This window comes from Drosophila erecta, unplaced genomic scaffold (assembly GCF_003286155.1).
Source record: "Drosophila erecta strain 14021-0224.00,06,07 unplaced genomic scaffold, DereRS2 tig00000055-arrow-pilon, whole genome shotgun sequence".
Lineage (NCBI taxonomy): Eukaryota > Metazoa > Arthropoda > Insecta > Diptera > Drosophilidae > Drosophila > Drosophila erecta.
The window spans coordinates 8,367,153-8,387,483 of NW_020825200.1; the positions used below are offsets into that span (position 1 = coordinate 8,367,153).

General features: G+C 39.0%; 1 protein-coding gene across 16 annotated transcripts in view; it reads left to right on the forward strand.

The window, feature by feature from the left end:
* LOC6542537 (potassium channel subfamily T member 2) overlaps positions 1-20,331 on the forward strand; it is a 99,814-nt gene that overhangs the window by 62,223 nt on the left and 17,260 nt on the right. For 14 of the 16 annotated variants that reach the window (XM_026978305.1, XM_026978311.1, XM_026978313.1 and 11 more), the window contains 10 exons: positions 11,336-11,415; positions 11,852-11,951; positions 12,016-12,214; positions 12,276-12,350; positions 12,407-12,490; positions 12,556-12,650; positions 12,715-12,898; positions 14,421-14,684; positions 14,762-14,940; positions 15,080-15,220. In XM_026978305.1, the coding sequence (XP_026834106.1) occupies positions 11,336-11,415; positions 11,852-11,951; positions 12,016-12,214; positions 12,276-12,350; positions 12,407-12,490; positions 12,556-12,650; positions 12,715-12,898; positions 14,421-14,684; positions 14,762-14,940; positions 15,080-15,220 (1,401 nt within the window). Of the gene's footprint in view, positions 1-7,478; positions 7,571-11,335; positions 11,416-11,851; positions 11,952-12,015; positions 12,215-12,275; positions 12,351-12,406; positions 12,491-12,555; positions 12,651-12,714; positions 12,899-14,420; positions 14,685-14,761; positions 14,941-15,079; positions 15,221-20,331 lie in introns of those variants that run through there. The other 2 variants (XM_026978315.1, XM_026978320.1) reach the window with 1 other exon arrangement.

Below are 20,331 nucleotides of genomic sequence, written 5' to 3' on the forward strand. Positions count from 1 at the left end.
CATTTTGTGTGTGGTGGGAGGCTCGGTATCCCTTTGTCCACCTCCACCTGGCCATTCATTATGATTGATTATTGCGCAAATCCAGGGTTATACATATGTATATGCGTTCTACGTCGTCAGCGGCACAAAACGTTTAACAAATGAGAAGACAGACGACCTCCTGACACACAAATGAACTCGTTCGCCATTTCAATCAGTCTCTGGGCCCCCAGATCGAGCCGCAGCATCCGCATAAATAAATATTTTATGAACTCGGCACCAGCACCCCAGAACCAGATCCATTTCCAGTTCGGTTAGGCTCGAGTGCGTCTCTCTGCATAACTTAGGCCGGAATGTTTGTGGCAAGTCTTATCTGGGTAGCAAACAAAGGTCCCCTTTTCCCACGATTTCCCCCCGGTTTTTCATCTGCGGTTAGGTAATTGGTTAAGGTGGCGCTCACAAGATTGACTCGCCTACCAAATGAAACGGTTGCCTTCCAGAATGATTGATGCCTCTGCCGGGATGTGGGTGCCCTGCCCCCAGCAAACACAGGTTAAATTGCTTAACCGTGCGGCTCGGGATTTGGATTTATAAGCCAGGCCAACAGGTAAGTTCTTCAAGGGCATCCCACCTGTCTTGCAAATTGGGGTAGGGTACCCTTCGTCACTTTCACTGAGTGGTTGGCTCCTTTGTTTGTTATCCTTTCCCAAGGACATTTCTCAGCATTCCTATTGCTAATTTGTCAATAAAAAGTTTTAATTAAATTTTTGGTTCACATGTCGGCACTAATTTATGCAGTTTTCCTGGCTAACAGCGCGAATTTGAATTTCGATTGAGCAGTTCAAAGCTGCTGTTAATGGAAAGCTTTTGCCTTAAACGCTTTCCCCGTTCCCATTGGCGTTGTTGGTCGGATTTTGGGGCGCAGACTCCAGAATGCTGCCCGCGAACTTCTTGATCGACTCGTCGCTAAAAAGCGTAAATTGGTAACTTTGACATTTTGCACTTCAATCCGCGGAAAGGTAAGGATTGAAGAAACAAAAACAAACAGTTGTAGTTTTCTTCGGTATATCTTTATTTTTATTGGTTTCATGCTTTTACATTTCATGTGTAATAATTTCCCTTTATTATATTAAAATAATTTTTATTAATTTTTTACATATTGTATATTGAATTATGTGACATAATTACAATTAAAAGGTTTAATTTTTGTGTTTATTTATGTGATCTTATTACATACAAATGCAAATGCTGAAAGAGAAGAAAATCTCATGCAAATTACAAACAAAAAATCTTTAAAAAATTAAGATTCGTTAAAAAGCACTTATGTTGGTATGAAATGTTAAGTTAACAGTCATTTAACAGCGCTGCTGGTCGCACTGTTAACACAACCGGCCTGCTGTTATCAACATTCAGCGTAACAGTGGTGTGTATCCGGCAGATACTTTTCCGGTTTAGTCTGTTTGGCGCCCTCGCAGCCCACCACTGTGGTGAGTTCCCGCATTTCCGTTTCGCTTTCCGAGCCTGCGCCACTTCCTTTCGCCGAGCAAGGTCCTCGGCAGGACTTCAGTCCTTATCACAGCGCCGAGGCGAGCGTATCTAAAATAGCCGCTCTAACGCTTCAACCGCGAAATATTTTCAAAACAAAACGCTCGAAAACGTTTTTCCTTTCGAAGTTCAAAACGAAGATTGTGCTTAATAGAATTCAATTTAATTTGATTTTCATTTCCATATAAGTGATAACTAGGCAGTGAATCAAAAGAGATTTTCAAATTATTAAAGTATTAATATTCAAATTTTTAAAGCTTCCTCTTCCTTACATTTTTTAAATACTCTTCGCAGTTTTGTGATTGAATCCGAAATCTTGAAATTGATAAATAAGTGAAGAGCAAATCATAATTTATTATTAAAAGATACAAAAAAATCCATAATGATGATAAGAATAAAAGATAAAATTCCATTAATAAATATTCAAGATACCATTCCTGTCATAAACAACATAAAACAACAACAAAGAAAATAATCGAATGCTTTAAACAAAACAAAAATACTCGTTTAAAAAACCCTAAAGCAAATTTCGCTGTTCTAAGCCAGCCACTTTTGTAATTAGCCAAGCTAATGCTCCAACTAATCAGATCCTGGCTGATGGGGATTATGGACTAGTCCTGCTCCTGGCAGACTGCTTTGAATGTCACTGAAAATTTGCGGCAATTTAGCCAGAAGTCTTCCAACAAATTGACTTGACCGGAGAAAGTTTTCGCCAAACTTTCCGCAAGTCGAAAACATTTATGATGACTTGACACGCGCCACATGTTGTGCGCTAAACTAAGTCAAATGGAGAAGATTAATTGGATACCATATTAGCTATCGAAACGGGAGGCGTGGCTGCCACATCAGTCAATGGGCCGAGAAGCCGGAGAAGATGACTTTAATTAGCTGCCTTGGTAGTGTTGACAAGTCGCCGCCTGGCTGGTTTGCCGTGTAATTAAGTTATTCGCATGGATTTCTGCCGTTCTTCGTATTTTACCATTTTATTATTATTAAATGGCTGCTGCGACAACAGGGTGTTAATGGCAGTCCATAAAATGGCGTTTCTGACGCTCTGTGTGTGTGTGTGTGTGTGTGTGAGTGAGTGGTGTGTATCTGTGAGTGGGTGAATTGGTGAGCCTAAGCGGCATCATGATTGTTTTAATGGCTACTTGAAAGGAAATTAACTGACAGCTGCAGATAAACGAAATACCCACTCAACGTGAACCGCACAATCTTAATGCCCCATCGATTCCAGAAACGATTGCAGTCGGGCATGAAAAATGCGTAGCGACTTACGTTTCGCACTTTTCCAAATATTTGCACATTCAAATGTCAAATAAGCTAATTTGGCCCATAATTCCCATTTCGTACCCTCTTCCTGTGAATTTCCATGTATGATAAACAGAAATGGCAACCAATTTGTTCACGAGCAGCAAGAAGAACAAAAAACGCAAATGCAAATTGCTTTTCGGCACGAAGAATATGAAAATTATGAAATATGTGCGACATTTCTATTTGCATACATTTGGCCAAGAAATTTTCAGAAGGTTGGGTGGAATGGCAAAGAGAGAGTAGACAATTGGGAAGGAGGAGGGGAGGGACTGGTAAACAGAAGTCAATTTGGGCCAAAGGTGAAAGTGGTTTTTCATTATAAAGGGACATTAATTGAACATGTATCCCAAGCTCTTCAATAAGCAATTTAATTAACTAAATAAAGTACCTCTTTGGAGTAGATCCACTTTAATTAAACTATAGTAATAGTTAGTTAAAATTATTGAATAAGATTTTATTAACGTCTCTGCTAGCTGGTATAAACTTTGCTTATATTCTGTGGCTTAACTTGTTCAAATACTTTTAATTAAATAATTTCGCGTTTAACGAATTGCTAATGTAGTTCCATGTACTGCTTCACTTCCTTGTTTCTTTACCTATGACTTCATTTCGCAGTAGTTCATCAGGTTAAGCTGCCGGACTTCACCTTTGGCCCCGCTTTGCCTTTATTCCTTTGTCTTGGCCATCAACACACTCACAGTAACAACCACACGTACTGACCACAAAAGAGGGATCAAGTGAAATGTTTAAACGAGGAGTGGAAAAACAACATGCTAAACGCTTGGTAATACGCTTTTGTTTGGCGCAAGAGCCATTAAGCTGGCCAAGTGATAAATTCGTTCTGCCTACTCAAGTTTTTTGCGCCGCTGCTGCTGCACAGAGGGAAAAGTCCTATACTTTGGTGCTATACTTCTTAAAATTGACTTTGGGATGTAAAATTGTTGTATGATTATGTTGAATATGAATAATTAATTACATAAAATTTAGTATTTAATAATGTTCACACTTAAAAAAAATTGTTCCCCTGATATTTTCTCTCTGTGTTGGGCTGCTGGTCTGCGGTGGCCGAGAAAGGGTCGCGTGCGGTTTTGGCCAAGTTCTAAAGAACATTGATTTATGAACGGGATGGCGGTGCAGACATTAGCCTTTCTTTGTGGCAAGGAAGCCTTTGGATTGTTTTGTTGTTTGCTTGTTGCATGTAATGACGTCATTAGAAGCAAATTGCCACCCATTTTGCGGCAATCGATTGCTTCCGCACGATTAAATATGCTAAGCCGCCGAAAGGGGCAAGAAGCAACAGTTTGCCTGCCCGTCTTCATAGCTCCACTTCCCTCCTCGTCCTTTGCTACTCCTTCCACTTTGTTGTCCTTTCTGTTCCGACATGTCGTGCCCCGCTGGTTGACGCCTACTTTTTAAACTGTTGCGCATTTTTGTTGGCCGACAGCCAAGGCGTGCCGCTGTCTACTGCTCCAAGTCCTTTACCCCCGCGCATCCATGTCGTGTCCTTCACCCTGTCTCTTTCGCTTCTCCCGCTTTCGCTTTCCCCGCGCTTTGTTGGCGCGTGCCAACTTTCACTCGAATCGGAAAAGCACACGCAATGGGGAAAAACAGCAACCGCAAAAACTAAAGTAGTGTTCAACAAGTTGTGGACAATAAAGCAAAATCGAAGAGTAACTATAGAGCTAAGAGTAATGTTACTTGTTTTTTTGCTTAGTTCACTTGACAGATTCATGCTGATTTAAGCCCAGCAAATTGAAAGTTTCATTTTGCCTAAAAACTTAAATAACGTTCAGTAATTTCCGAAACTGGCAGCAATCATAAGCGAGTGTCTTCCTTGCGCCCAAGAGTTTGGTTATGTGCAAGCCGAGAATGGCTCGATCGCGTGGGAAATGGCAAGATGTTTAAGATGGCTCCAATGATTTGAAAGGCTAATTTGCCGAAATGCGATTGTGAGTGGTGTCCGCTCCAGTGAGTAGCTGCTCGGAACACATCAAAGCCATTTCCACTTCCAGGCCGATGGAATGTGCAGCCTTAGATGCGAGCGAGATACATTTGATCGCATCATATTTCTGGGGGTTTTGTGCGCAATCAAGATACAGAACCATTAAAAGGCGACCTTCACTCAATTTAAGCGATTCAGACATCAAGTTTATTATGCTGCACATAAAGCCAGGACATAAACTGCCAGCAGAATGAGCATAAAACGCAATGAGTGGTGAAGCTGGGGGGGCAGGGATGCACGAAAAGTCCACCGAAAGAGTTCATGAACTGTGACGTCTTTGGACTTCCGTAGGAGCAGCGGACAAAGGTCACCGGATTACCAATTTCTATTCGCTTGGCTCACCAGCATGAATAAAGATATTTTCGGTATGCAAATGCCAGCAGCACCAGCGAAACAAAGCCAAACTGTCTGATGGTCTGGACAATGAAACAAAAGCGTTGCTCGGCGAAATTATTTAAATTTTGTGCAGCCAAATTGATTTGTTTGTGAGCTGCCAGTTCAACGCTCCTGTATCTCATGCTCCTGCTTCTCGAAGGACTAGCATCCAATTCGTGTGCGCCGAGTGTTAATGCAAATGTTTGCATACATTTAGGCAACACACACGCCTCTGACAGCTCCAACGGAACTTTATGGTTTCCCTCTGTCTGCCGTCAAGGATATTGGGGCATTGCAGACTGCTCCAATCTGGGCAATCGATAAACCTAATGAGCTGTGAGACAGACGAGCAGACGGAGTGGCGTCGTCACGGGGCTTGTTTAAAATTAACCCTCATGCGGGAACCAAAAATAAACCCGAGGTGGAACACTCGCAGTACTTCCTTGATGGGGAAAAACAAAAGGCGCACTCTGGAAAATGAAACATAAATGAATAAATTACTTCCTCGTGTTCGTTTCGATTTACCAAATTTTTATTTGGGAGCCTTTTCATGTCATAGGGTTCGCTAGAGGGTGATACCTGCTGCGGACGTCTTGGTATACTTAGAACCCCGAAATTTGGTTACTGAATAATATTTTCGGCCTGTCCCAAATTACATAGTTGAGGTGATATTTCTGTGCATTCCTGTGTTTCGCACCCTTTAAGCCAAGGAATTGGGTTACTTGTGCCCCTGGGACCCACTCCCCTCGGTCCTCGAAATGAAGCCCATAAATTGGTGTTTGCCGCGGTACGGGCCAATTATCGTAATTGCGCGGACCACGAAAAAGTGCCACATCACACAGGCATTACCAGCGGATACTTAACGCGAACAGGGCGTATGCTTGATCTGCGACAGACAGACGGCACGCACAAGATTTCCCAAGAAAGCACTTCGATTAATCACTTCGAGCGCCTAAATAATTCACGGTGAGCCATTGCCATGCAAATTGCATTTGGAGACAGTATGAATAAAAGAATAGATGCATTCGAGAGTAGAATAAGTGAATCAATCAGTGCCATCAGCGATAAGACCAAAAGTGCAGACAGTAAAAGTTCAAAGTTCGCTATGGAACGTCTAAGGAAGGAACGAGTACATCTTTGAGATTTTTCGCTGAGATTTCCTAATTGAAGTCCGTGCACACCGAAAGCCATAAAGCGAGGTGGCAGATGGCTTGGGACCAGACCTGGGGTTATTTAAATTACGAATAGCGAAAGGTCAGGGCGAAAACGCTTTAAGGAAGAGAAATTTATCAAGTAGAATGGCAACCGCACAATGTCCTTTAGATTCAGGATAGACGGCGCTTTGTCCTGTCATTTGTCAATGTGTCACTTAGCAGACTTTTCAAGTCACGTTTGATGATTTGGCTTTGTATCTGTCAGCGAAAGTTAAAGGCGACAAATTTTATTGACTCCTTTGGGCCAAGCCAATGAAGTCCTCAAATCACTCACACTGAACGTGTTCAACGGCCTGTTACTTCCGTAACGAGACTTAAGCGAATTTCCCCTGCCGCAGTGAACATGAATTCGCAATTAAAAAGCAATCAAATTGAATAAAAGCATTGAATACCGCACCGCAGAGCACCTTAAATAATGAATAAATTTTCAATTGAATTCCGGGATTAACAAAAGGGGCAATTCCAGGCATTTCATACATTTTAATTAATTGCGTAAACTGAAGGTGGAAGTGGAAAATAATGTAAGCAGAAAGTAGTCAGACCGCGTCAAATAATAAAAAGTGTAAAAGCCGGGCTTAATGACAAAATGAGGGCACAATGCTTGCTATATCATGCTCATCCATTTCCGCCGATGCCATTGCATTTCAAGGCTACGGCCGTTAGGGCAATAAATTTATTAAATGGCCAAGAGCACAAGAACACACAATGGGAGGACCCAACACGACCCAGATGGCGGGCAACAAAAAATCATGTTAAACAAGCTATAAATAAGTATGTTCCAGCGTGTGTGTACACGCGTTCTGTCCTCAATTGCGTGTTCAAACAGTAAAATTAATTGCCCGACTAGGGCAATCAATTTTGATTAAAGTTGAAGTTGGCCAAAAGTGCTGGAATTAAGCATGTGTGATATTCCTAAAGGGTCCAAACTAGAAAAGACCACCCATACATATCAGTATAACCATCCAGATATCGAAAATGCAATGCAATTTCACAAAGTGATCGAATCGTGAAATTACCTAAAGTGCTTCGAGCCGCGGTCGTTCGAGCCAATGGATCATCTATTATGCAACATGGCGGGCAACAGTCGCAATTCGTCCTACAATTGTCTCTCCTCGTGGGACTCCTATGATCGAATACCCAGGTAAGCCGACATCGCGTATACGCCGCGTGGTCCTCGAAATCTAGTATACGCCGAGTGTGCCGTAACTCAATTCGAAATTCGATTTGGGCCATTAACAGGTCAAAGCAGTGACAAGGCGTCGTTTTATAATCAAATAAGCTCTTAACTAAAAGCTACACTGCTAAAAGCTAAACATTGTCGGAAATATATAGCTTAAATGACAACGAAATCTCTTTTCATTCTCTTTAATTATAGCATTCATGTAGCTATACTTGTGTTTTCAACAATCTAGATATTACAATATTATATTAAGATTTTAATTACCACATTCCGTCCAGTGGGCAAGCATTACTAAAGTGAAACATGGAATTCCTTTACAATTTATGTACTTTCTCGCAGGACTTTCCCTATAAATATTTAAGCAAACAAAAGACAACATTGCATTTTAAATGACAAATTAGTGCCGGAAGCTTGTCGACCAAAATGCATTCTCATCTTGAGAAATTTCCTGAATTCCGCCCTCAGTAAGCTGTCATCTACAAACACACAAATAAGTGTATATCCCTGGCTAAGAGCTCTTGGCCTTTACGAGCAGCAATCAATGCAGCGTTTCCCTAATGGACTTCAGCAGAGATATAGAAGTGCCTCATCAGCGCTGTAATAAACATGCGGAGCCGCGAACAAACAAAAAGAGGAGAACCGCGTTTTATCCCTCAAAAGGATGCAATTTGTAGCTACCTGAAACCACGCATGGGCCTGAATGGTGTCCTTTGTCCGCCAATCCTTTGTGTTGGCCAGGCCCAAAAATGCCGTTGTGCTAGACTTTCTCGCAGATCTCCTTTGTGGTATTTGATTTGCTTGGCCTTGCCATTTCGCCATTGCCATCATCCTACCATCCTACCGTCCTACTGACGCAATTTCATCAAGGAGTTGTAATCAAATCTCGGCACGAACACAGAAACCCGAGCCCACCACGCACACGAAATTAAATCACATTTTCTTTAAAAAGCGCCAAATCAAAAATCAATGAAGGTAAAACAATCTAAGTACATCCAGCCGCGGGCTGCCCATTCGCCCATTTGCCCATTTGCCCATTTGCCATTTTAGCCAGCTTTAAACTCAATATCTGTGGATAATCAAATGATGGCACAACAAAAACACATTAACGTGCAATTTGTCCCAGCGCAACTTGGCCCAGGTAGTGCTCCCCACTCGGCTCCATGAAAACGTGGATGAGCTGAAGAAAGGAATCATTTTAAGCCACAGTTGGGGGGATAATTTAAAAGTTCTTAACTTTGCGGGCTCTGGCACCAACTTCACATAGGAAAAATGTGGGATCCTGCGGGTATAAAACCAATTATTCTATGCTAAAAAGTTCACCGAAAAGATATGCAAACAAATAAATGGTTTTATTAAAACTTGGAAACATGTTAGCTAAAAAGCATATCTGTTGAAATCCTAGGCAGCGAAATTTACAAGAACATTGAACTTTAGTTTTTAGTTTGCCAGATTATCCCTTATAAATAAAATAAAAATTGCATTAATCTGCACTGAAAGTTATATTACTTTTCAACCCTTAAATATATGCAAAAGTAAAAGAATTAAGTCATAAAGTAACAAATTGGCTAAGGATTAAGTATTAGAGTATATGTTTTAAAATCATTGAAATAAATGAAACCAAAATAACCCACTATAAGGGGATTTCGAATAGTTGGCAAAGTATTCCTAACCGTCCACTTAATTGGAGTGGCGCATAAATAAGCAATGAGATCAGTAAAGCTCTAAACAACGGCGGTAATTTAGTTTACGACCTCGATTTTCATAATCCGCGATTTTCCCACACGACACGTTTGTCGTTTTTCGTTTGCGGCCAAGCCGCAGTTTTTACATTTAAAGTTAAATTTCCACCCGCATTCTGAATTTTCGCAATTATTCTTGTTTATGGAAATATTTGCAATCAAACTTTATGCAAATAGTTCAACTAGGGTAAATGACATGCGAAATCCATTTGATATGCACACTAAAGACTTAAAGCGTGTGAAAATGGCTAGCAAGTGACAAGTGATTGGTGACCCCTTCTTGGCCAGAACTTATGGCCAGCTGCCCAACGATGGTGCCGCGTTCAATGGCCGGAAAAGCAGCTAGAGAGGAATGAACCCGCCGCCACAAACCGCACAAAAGTGCGAAATATCCTTCGGGGGCAGGTCAGAGTTGATTGTATGCAGTGGCACGTTGGCGCTTCTGGCCGGGTCATAACTGATTGGTCATTTACTAGTGTGTACATGTTTGCATGTGCTTGGATGGCGGTTTGGGCCAAGCTCGTTAATTTCGCCACGCACTCGCAGTCATCGTCCTAGGTCTTTGGAATGGCCCCCAAGGTGCCGTTTCGGCGCCAACTCTGCTGCCGGGAGCCACTTGACTTGAACTATACACTTCTTACAGTTTCCTCCCGGCGCTCCGGTGCATTAACCCCCATGAACCATGAATATTCACCGATGTCTTTCCAAATGAGCTGCGACAGAGAGATGCCAAAACAAAGGCCAAGAAGGTGGTAACCAGTTAATTGAATCTCTTCTAGGTTTCCTTTGTGCCCCGGCTCAAGCTACTTTTTTAATTACTTGAACACAAAGTGGATCTCAAATGTACGGCCAATGTCTCCGTGCAGTCAAGTGCAGAAAAATCCCACAAAAATGTTTGCTTAACTCTCATGATGCGGCTAGCTTGAGTATTCAGACTATGAGACGCCAAATGCAAAACTGGGGCAGCGCATAAAAAAATACATGGCGCCACCCCAAAAATTGTGGGTGTAGCGTAAGTCTCGCATTTTGTTGCTCATACGCCATGTGTGCCGGAGTGGTTAGACTCGTTGTTCACTTAAGCCAGTAGTGCTGCAGCTGCAGCTGCAGTCAAGGGTTATCAAACATAAAGCTATAAAGAGTTCAAACGCAAACTCAAGCAGTCGCAAGAGGCGTGCCCTGCAGCTAAGGGACGAATGTTATATACGACTATAAGTGTGCAAAGTAACAAAAAAATATATCTCCTTTGATCAAATTCCGTAAAACATCCATTCTTTTGCCCCAGGCACAAGTAGTCACTGATGGAAACCCATTCACGGCGCGTTTTCCCGAGCGAAAACGCCGTGCAAACGCCATTCGTCCTTGAGCGAAGGGGAGAGAAAGGGCGGCAAGGCAGTCACGTGTCTGCACGGCAGCCATGTGCTCAGTTCCAGCTTTTCCTTGTTCCACACCATCCCTTCATGCTCTCGAGATACTTAACTGCACGCACTAACTATCCGTGCACAGGGAAAAATGTTTACTTTATTTAGTTCAACATATGGCTGTCCATTCAAGTCATAAACTTTATTAATTCAGCAACTTGGCAATGGTAATCGGTACACTATCTTTCAAAGTAAATATCTATAACTACTGTATTATTAAGTTGCATCATATTTGGTTGTCTAAAGTAAGGGCACAGCTTAAGCAAATCAAAGATCTGGATTTATTTTCACGACTCGCGCAATATAACTCTTAACTCTTTTGTATTTCTATAATTTTTACAAAGTGTAAAGTAATAAGGTATCGGGAAATGTGCAGCCAGCTGCGTCGCTTAATGTGATAAGTAAGCGCATCAATTGTCAAGTGCAGCGAGTGGCGCCACAAGGATGGGGGAATTCGATTGGGGGATAAGGGCGTGATGGCGAACGAGGGTCTTTGCAAAGGCTTTGTTCGACAATTCAATTTAGAAGCTCAATCATCAGTGCGCTACTTTTTGCTCGTTTCTTTGCAGAGTTCGTGTGGAGTACTATGTGAACGAAAACACATTCAAAGAAAGACTGCAACTCTATTTCATTAAGAATCAGCGTTCAAGTAAGTAATCAGCAGCCAAGTATAGCCTATGAATTAACCAAAACATTCAACTTAATTACAACAATCAACAAGGTAGTATTTAATTGAATTTGATTAGTGGCGGGCTGGACGGAAAACGGATGTACGGTGTATCCTGCCAGGATACAACCGCCGGCACACAGACAAACGCACAAGCCCACACACACTCACATTTACACTCACACAGACAGACAGATGGACAGTCTAACGAATGACATTACAAAGACGAATTCGATAATCTTGAGTAAATATTGATTTGGAGACAAAATAATTGAACAGGTAAACAAGTCTCGATTGAGGGGGGTTTGTTTTTCGGGGCCACAGGGAGCAACCCACTCGATAAATTTTCGTAGACGGTGTAATTTACTCAGCTGACCCAAATTCTAACGCATTTGATATTCCCCTACCCAAAAAAAAGGCCTGCGCATACGAATCGCCGATTTATTCCTTAAGTTACTGTCGTGTGTTCTCTACATAATACGTGTGATATTGGATAAAAATCCAACATTTATAACATGGTAAGTGCCGTGCCGGAAGAGAAACTGCCGCTGATTAAAAACTATCCGATATAACACCCCACAGCTATGGCTGCGAAGTGGGCAATAAGACGGAGTTCATCATCTCGGCCAAACTGACGGAGGAGGAGTTCCAGGAGAACCCCATCATCAACTGGGACGCAATACTCTGGGTGAATCGGCCAACAGTGCTCTGGGTCCTGCAATTGCTTCTAGCCATGGTGTCGCTAACGCAATCCTTGGTTCTCACATATCTAGGCTATAAGGTACACCACCCGCCATAAACTTTATATGACAACGTCTTTCAAACGAATCGAACCATTCCAGGGCAACATCTGGCAGCAGATACTCTCATTTCACTTTATACTAGAATTAGTAACGACAATACCCTTTGCACTTACGGTAGGTTCAAACCTGACATTTTTGTACAGGCTGTTCAGCGGTAATGATTCTTTCAGATTGTTCATCCACCGCTACGCAATTTATTCATACCCATTTTTCTCAATTGCTGGCTGGCCAAGCGATCGCTGGAGAACATGTTTGTGAGTAGAAACGTTGTCTTAATGCTAATGTGAAATTTATCTAATGGCTGGACCATAACCAATAGAATGACCTCCATCGCGCCATGCAAAAGTCCCAATCAGCCCTCTCCCAGCAGTTGACCATTCTATCAGCCACACTGCTGTGTTTGGTATTCACGAGGTAATGGGATCCCAACTTCCACTGAAATCATCCCTCAATATAATCATCTTTTATTTATCCGCAGCGTTTGTGGTATCCAGCACTTTCAGCGCGCCGGCCATCGACATTTGAATCTCTTTCAGAGCACATACTATGTGGTTGTGACCTTCTCGACAGTGGGATACGGTGACTTTGTGCCGGACATTTGGCCCTCGCAGCTCTATATGGTCATCATGATTTGTGTCGCCCTCATTGTGTTGCCTACGCAGGTGAGTCCAATCCTGGGCATTGCCCAAGCCAAATAGTTTCGTTTGAAAGCCATCTTAGTGCCGGGCAAAAAACGCACATCAAATATTTATGCTCCATAAGCCTGGACGAACCTTATCCCCATTCATCATCTGCATCTTTGTGGGGCTGGGTGACTTTGGCCATCAATCGATATTAATAAATAGGGGGATTCTGTCGATGGAAATTGCTCACCATTCGCCAGTCTGCCTTTCTATCAGTGATCCCACCCCAATGGCGGACTGTCTTTACGAAGGCCACACTGACTGCCATGTTCAACAATTTGCAAACAATTGTTTTATCAATAAAAACAAAAGCCAAACAGGCAAGGAGCAGTAGGAGTATAGATTCCATCGAGAAATGTGAGATGGGATGGATTCCGAAAGTGCGAGGACTGTAACCGAACACTCTTTCGGATTCTTTAGGATAGACAGATGGCAAAGTAAAGAATATAATTCATCAAAATTCACTAGTAAGGGAAAATAAAAGTGGAATGTAAATTTGTATTTGTATTAAAGGCGGAGATTTTAAAGCCAAGCCAAAAAGTATAATAACAAAGGTATAATAACAATTTAAGAAATTAACAACTATTACTGCATAATGTTTGTATATTCTTATATATTAAAATATCTGAATTGCAGCTGCCAACTTATTATATAGTCCCATATAGCATCAGCAAAAGTCAATTGAAAGTGTATACAAATACGACTGACCGTTGGACACTTGGCCAAACGGCAAACAACAAGAGCATCCATCAAAACAGTTTTTCTACCTTTTTTCTGGAACAGTTTTTGTTGTGGAATGGGTTTTATTCTGCCAGCACTAAAAGTTCGAAGTGCATGTCAATATGTTGCAGATTTTATGACTTTCTGGGACCCGCCCAATAACAACGAGTTCCAAGCGGTTTTGGTCAAAATGTTGCAAAATTCCGGGAAAGGTGCTGGCACTAAAATTTAATTGAACTTATTCAATCCCAGTAACCCAATTATCCCGAAAATGGCTTTCGATAAACCCTGTACTCTTGGCTAACATTTTTATTTGAGTGCACATTCCGATAGAAAATATTATCTCAAATCTATAAAGTGAAAATTCGTTCAAATATATGAGTTATAGGCGTCATCATTGCCAGCAAGTAGCAAGGTGGCATTAACCTTTAGAAAACTGCACATCAACATATTTTTATAAGTGCTTTCCTCTCAAACTACTACTGTCTTTTAATGGGACCGTTAAAGCGCCCAGTTTTATATGAGGTAAAAGGATTAAACGTTATATAGTACCAACTATTAACTTAGACCATCTATGAAGTAAGTGATAAGACGTTTCTAGTACATTTTGGTGTTAAAGTGGACATAAAGACGGGTTACAGGGCCATTAATTTAGTGCAAGCCTTAAAGTAAGAAACATAGCCTTAAAGAGCTTTATGTCATCGTCAGACGTTTAAAAGATGATATTTTCTCGATGGGATTGATGATGTAGTTGGCTAATAAATTACTCCTATCCGCACAGTTTGAGCAGCTGGCCTTCACGTGGATGGAGCGCCAAAAGCTGGGCGGCAGTTATAGTTCACATCGCGCCCAAAGCGAAAAGCACGTGGTGGTGTGCTCCACCACCCTGCATGCGGACACCATAATGGACTTCCTCAACGAGTTCTACGCCCATCCGCTCCTGCAGGACTTCTATGTGGTGCTGCTCAGTCCCATGGAGCTGGACACGACGATGCGAATGATCCTGCAAGTGCCCATTTGGGCGCAGCGCGTCATATACATTCAGGTACCTGTCCACCCTAATCCGGATTAGCCTCACACAACTAACTGGCCCGGGACTGGCCTCACACTACGCCTTTGCAGGGATCCTGTCTGAAGGATGGAGACTTGGCGCGCGCCAGAATGAATGAGGCGGAGGCGTGCTTTATCCTGGCGGCCAGAAATTATGCGGACAAGACGGCCGCCGATGAGCATACCATTCTACGCTCCTGGGCTGTCAAGGATTTCGCACCGAATGTACCGCAGTATGTGCAGATATTCAGGTGAGTTAGCAGTGCAGGAGATGTCCCGTTCTGTTCCAGATTAATTCGAAATTTCTTTTTGACATTTGCAAATGCCAAATGCGACGCAACCAATCGCATATCCTGCGGAATTTCCATTTCGCATTTCCGCTTCACGCAGACCTGAGCACAAGCTGCATGTGAAGTTCGCGGAACACGTGGTCTGCGAGGACGAGTTCAAGTACGCCCTTTTGGCCAACAACTGCACCTGTCCCGGCGCCAGCACACTGGTCACCCTGCTGCTCCACACATCCCGCGGACAGTACGTATACGCATGGTAGTCCAGTTGGCAGGACATGCAAAAAATTCTCTATCCGCCGTGCGTCATCGACTCGCTTGGATGCGTCACGTCACCGGCGGAGTCGGTGGCCAGGTCACAACCGCTTGATTGCTCATTCAGATGTTTTTCCGCGGGCCCTTATGTACACATTTAGTATACATACTTTTTTGTGTGCCAACTAATTTAGTATAACCGCGGTTCGGGTGGTTAAATGCATAAGCCGGTTGGTTAGGCTATGATTCCGAGCATACTTTTTGCTTATTGAAAGTTTTCCCAGTTTTCCCCAGTCGGACGTTCAACAGACAAACTAAAAGGAAACTGTTAAAAAAAGGGGGTAATGCAAATGTGCAAAAAGTGTTGGCTAATCCAGTTTCGCAATAACATAGATATTTAATAATAAACGTAAAAGTCATTAAGTCATTATTAAAATCAAATTTTCAGTTTTGAAATGTGATGAAATGTGAACAGAATTAGAATTTTTTTTTACAAATTTCTGCATTTTCGATAAGGGGTACCATCATCAAAATTTGCGAGAAATGGCAAAAAATTAAAATTTGTTTGTTTAACAACAGGTCGATAGGAAATTTAGTTACGAATTCAAGGAGGTATAACATTCTAGTTTTGGACAACTATTTTTATTGCTATCGACAAAATACTGATTATTTTTCACATAAAATGTTGTTTACAAATTTTCGCATTTTCGATAAGGGGTACCATCATCAAAATTTGCGAAAAATGGCAAAAAATTAAAATTTGTTTGTTTCATAACAGGTCGATAGGAAATTTAGTTACGAATTTAACGAGGTATAACATTCTAGTTTTGGACAACTATTTTTATTGCTATCGACAAAATACTGATTATTTTTCACATAAAATGTTGTTTACAAATTTTCGCATTTTCGATAAGGGGTACCATCATCAAAATTTGCGAAAAATGGCAAAAAATTAAAATTTGTTTGTTTAATAACAGGTCGATAGGAAATTTAGTTACGAATTCAACGAGGTATAACATTCTGGTTTTGGACAACTATTTTTATTGCTATCGACAAAATACTGATTATTTTTCACATAAAATGTTGTTTACAAATTTTCGCATTTTCGATAAGGGGTACCATCATCAAAATTTGCGAAAAATGGCAAAAAATTAAAATTTGTTTGTTTAATAACAGGTCGATAGGAAATTTAGTTACGAATTCAACGATGTATAACATTCTAGTTTTGGACAACTATTTTTATTGCTATCGACAAAATACTGATTATTTTTCACATAAAATGTTGTTTACAAATTTTCGCATTTTCGATAAGGGGTACCATCATCAAAATTTGCAAAAAATGGCAAAAAATTAAAATTTGTTTGTTTAATAACAGGTCGATAGGAAATTTAGTTACGAATTCAACGAGGTAAAACATTCTGGTTTTGGACAACTATTTTTATTGCTATCGACAAAATACTGATTATTTTTCACATAAAATGTTGTTTACAAATTTTCGCATTTTCGATAAGGGGTACCATCATCAAAATTTGCGAAAAATGGCAAAAAATTAAAATTTGTTTGTTTAATAACAGGTCGATAGGAAATTTAGTTACGAATTCAACGATGTATAACATTCTAGTTTTGGACAACTATTTTTATTGCTATCGACAAAATACTGATTATTTTTCACATAAAATGTTGTTTACAAATTTTCGCATTTTCGATAAGGGGTACCATCATCAAAATTTGCGAAAAATGGCAAAAATTAAAATTTGTTTGTTTAATAACAGGTCGATAGGAAATTTAGTTACGAATTCAACGAGGTATAACATTCTGGTTTTGGACAACTATTTTTATTGCTATCGACAAAATACTGATTATTTTTCACATAAAATGTTGTTTACAAATTTTCGCATTTTCGATAAGGGGTACCATCATCAAAATTTGCGAAAAATGGCAAAAAATTAAAATTTGTTTGTTTAATAACAGGTCGATAGGAAATTTAGTTACGAATTTAACGAGGTATAACATTCTAGTTTTGGACAACTATTTTTATTGCTATCGACAAAATACTGATTATTTTTCACATAAAATGTTGTTTACAAATTTTCGCATTTTCGATAAGGGGTACCATCATCAAAATTTGCGAAAAATGGCAAAAAATTAAAATTTGTTTGTTTAATAACAGGTCGATAGGAAATTTAGTTACGAATTCAACGAGGTATAACATTCTGGTTTTGGACAACTATTTTTATTGCTATCGACAAAATACTGATTATTTTTCACATAAAATGTTGTTTACAAATTTTCGCATTTTCGATAAGGGGTACCATCATCAAAATTTGCGAAAAATGGCAAAAAATTAAAATTTGTTTGTTTAATAACAGGTCGATAGGAAATTTAGTTACGAATTCAACGAGGTATAACATTCTAGTTTTGGACAACTATTTTTATTGCTATCGACAAAATACTGATTATTTTTCACATAAAATGTTGTTTACAAATTTTCGCATTTTCGATAAGGGGTACCATCATCAAAATTTGCGAAAAATGGCAAAAAATTAAAATTTGTTTGTTTAATAACAGGTCGATAGGAAATTTAGTTACGAATTCAACGAGGTATAACATTCTGGTTTTGGACAACTATTTTTATTGCTATCGACAAAATACTGATTATTTTTCACATAAAATGTTGTTTACAAATTTTCGCATTTTCGATAAGGGGTACCATCATCAAAATTTGCGAAAAATGGCAAAAAATTAAAATTTGTTTGTTTAATAACAGGTCGATAGGAAATTTAGTTACGAATTCAACGAGGTATAACATTCTAGTTTTGGACAACTATTTTTATTGCTATCGACAAAATACTGATTATTTTTCACATAAAATGTTGTTTACAAATTTTCGCATTTTCGATAAGGGGTACCATCATCAAAATTTGCGAAAAATGGCAAAAAATTAAAATTTGTTTGTTTAATAACAGGTCGATAGGAAATTTAGTTACGAATTCAACGAGGTATAACATTCTGGTTTTGGACAACTATTTTTATTGCTATCGACAAAATACTGATTATTTTTCACATAAAATGTTGTTTACAAATTTTCGCATTTTTGATAAGGGGTACCATCATCAAAATTTGCGAAAAATGGCAAAAAATTAAAATTTGTTTGTTTAATAACAGGTCGATAGGAAATTTAGTTACGAATTCAACGATGTATAACATTCTAGTTTTGGACAACTATTTTTATTGCTATCGACAAAATACTGATTACTTTTCACATACAATTTTTTTTACAAATTTTCGCATTTTCGATAAGGGGTACCATCATCAAAATTTGCGAAAAATGGCAAAAAATTAAAATTTGTTTGTTTAATAACAGGTCGATAGGAAATTTAGTTACGAATTCAACGAGGTATAACATTCTGGTTTTGGACAACTATTTTTATTGCTATCGACAAAATACTGATTATTTTTCACATAAAATGTTGTTTACAAATTTTCGCATTTTCGATAAGGGGTACCATCATCAAAATTTGCGAAAAATGGCAAAAAATTAAAATTTGTTTGTTTAATAACAGGTCGATAGGAAATTTAGTTACGAATTTAACGAGGTATAACATTCTAGTTTTGGACAACTATTTTTATTGCTATCGACAAAATACTGATTATTTTTCACATAAAATGTTGTTTACAAATTTTCGCATTTTCGATAAGGGGTACCATCATCAAAATTTGCGAAAAATGGCAAAAAATTAAAATTTGTTTGTTTAATAACAGGTCGATAGGAAATTTAGTTACGAATTCAACGAGGTATAACATTCTAGTTTTGGACAACTATTTTTATTGCTATCGACAAAATACTGATTACTTTTCACATACAATTTTTTTTACAAATTTTCGCATTTTCGATAAGGGGTACCATCATCAAAATTTGCGAAAAATGGCAAAAAATTAAAATTTGTTTGTTTAATAACAGGTCGATAGGAAATTTAGTTACGAATTCAACGAGGTATAACATTCTGGTTTTGGACAACTATTTTTATTGCTATCGACAAAATACTGATTATTTTTTACATAAAATGTTGTTTACAAATTTTCGCATTTTCGATAAGGGGTACCATCATCAAAATTTGCGAAAAATGGCAAAAAATTTAAATTTGTTTGTTTCATAACAGGTCGATAGGAAATTTAGTTACGAATTCAACGAGGTATAACATTCTGGTTTTGGACAACTATTTTTATTGCTATCGACAAAATACTGATTATTTTTCACATAAAATGTTGTTTACAAATTTTCGCATTTTCGATAAGGGGTACCATCATCAAAATTTGCGAAAAATGGCAAAAAATTAAAATTTGTTTGTTTAATAACAGGTCGATAGGAAATTTAGTTACGAATTCAACGAGGTATAACATTCTGGTTTTGGACAACTATTTTTATTGCTATCGACAAAATACTGATTATTTTTCACATAAAATGTTGTTTACAAATTTTCGCATTTTCGATAAGGGGTACCATCATCAAAATTTGCGAAAAATGGCAAAAAATTAAAATTTGTTTGTTAAATAACAGGTCGATAGGAAATTTAGTTACGAATTCAACGATGTATAACATTCTAGTTTTGGACAACTATTTTTATTGCTATCGACAAAATACTGATTATTTTTCACATAAAATGTTGTTTACAAATTTTCGCATTTTCGATAAGGGGTACCATCATCAAAATTTGCGAAAAATGGCAAAAAATAAAAATTTGTTTGTTAAATAACAGGTCGATAGGAAATTTAGTTACGAATTCAACGATGTATAACATTCTAGTTTTGGACAACTATTTTTATTGCTATCGACAAAATACTGATTATTTCTCACATAAAATGTTGTTTACAAATTTTCGCATTTTCGATAAGGGGTACCATCATCAAAATTTGCGAAAAATGGCAAAAAATTAAAATTTGTTTGTTTAATAACAGGTCGATAGGAAATTTAGTTACGAATTCAACGAGGTATAACATTCTAGTTTTGGACAACTATTTTTATTGCTATCGACAAAATACTGATTACTTTTCACATACAATTTTTTTTACAAATTTTCGCATTTGCGATAAGGGGTACCA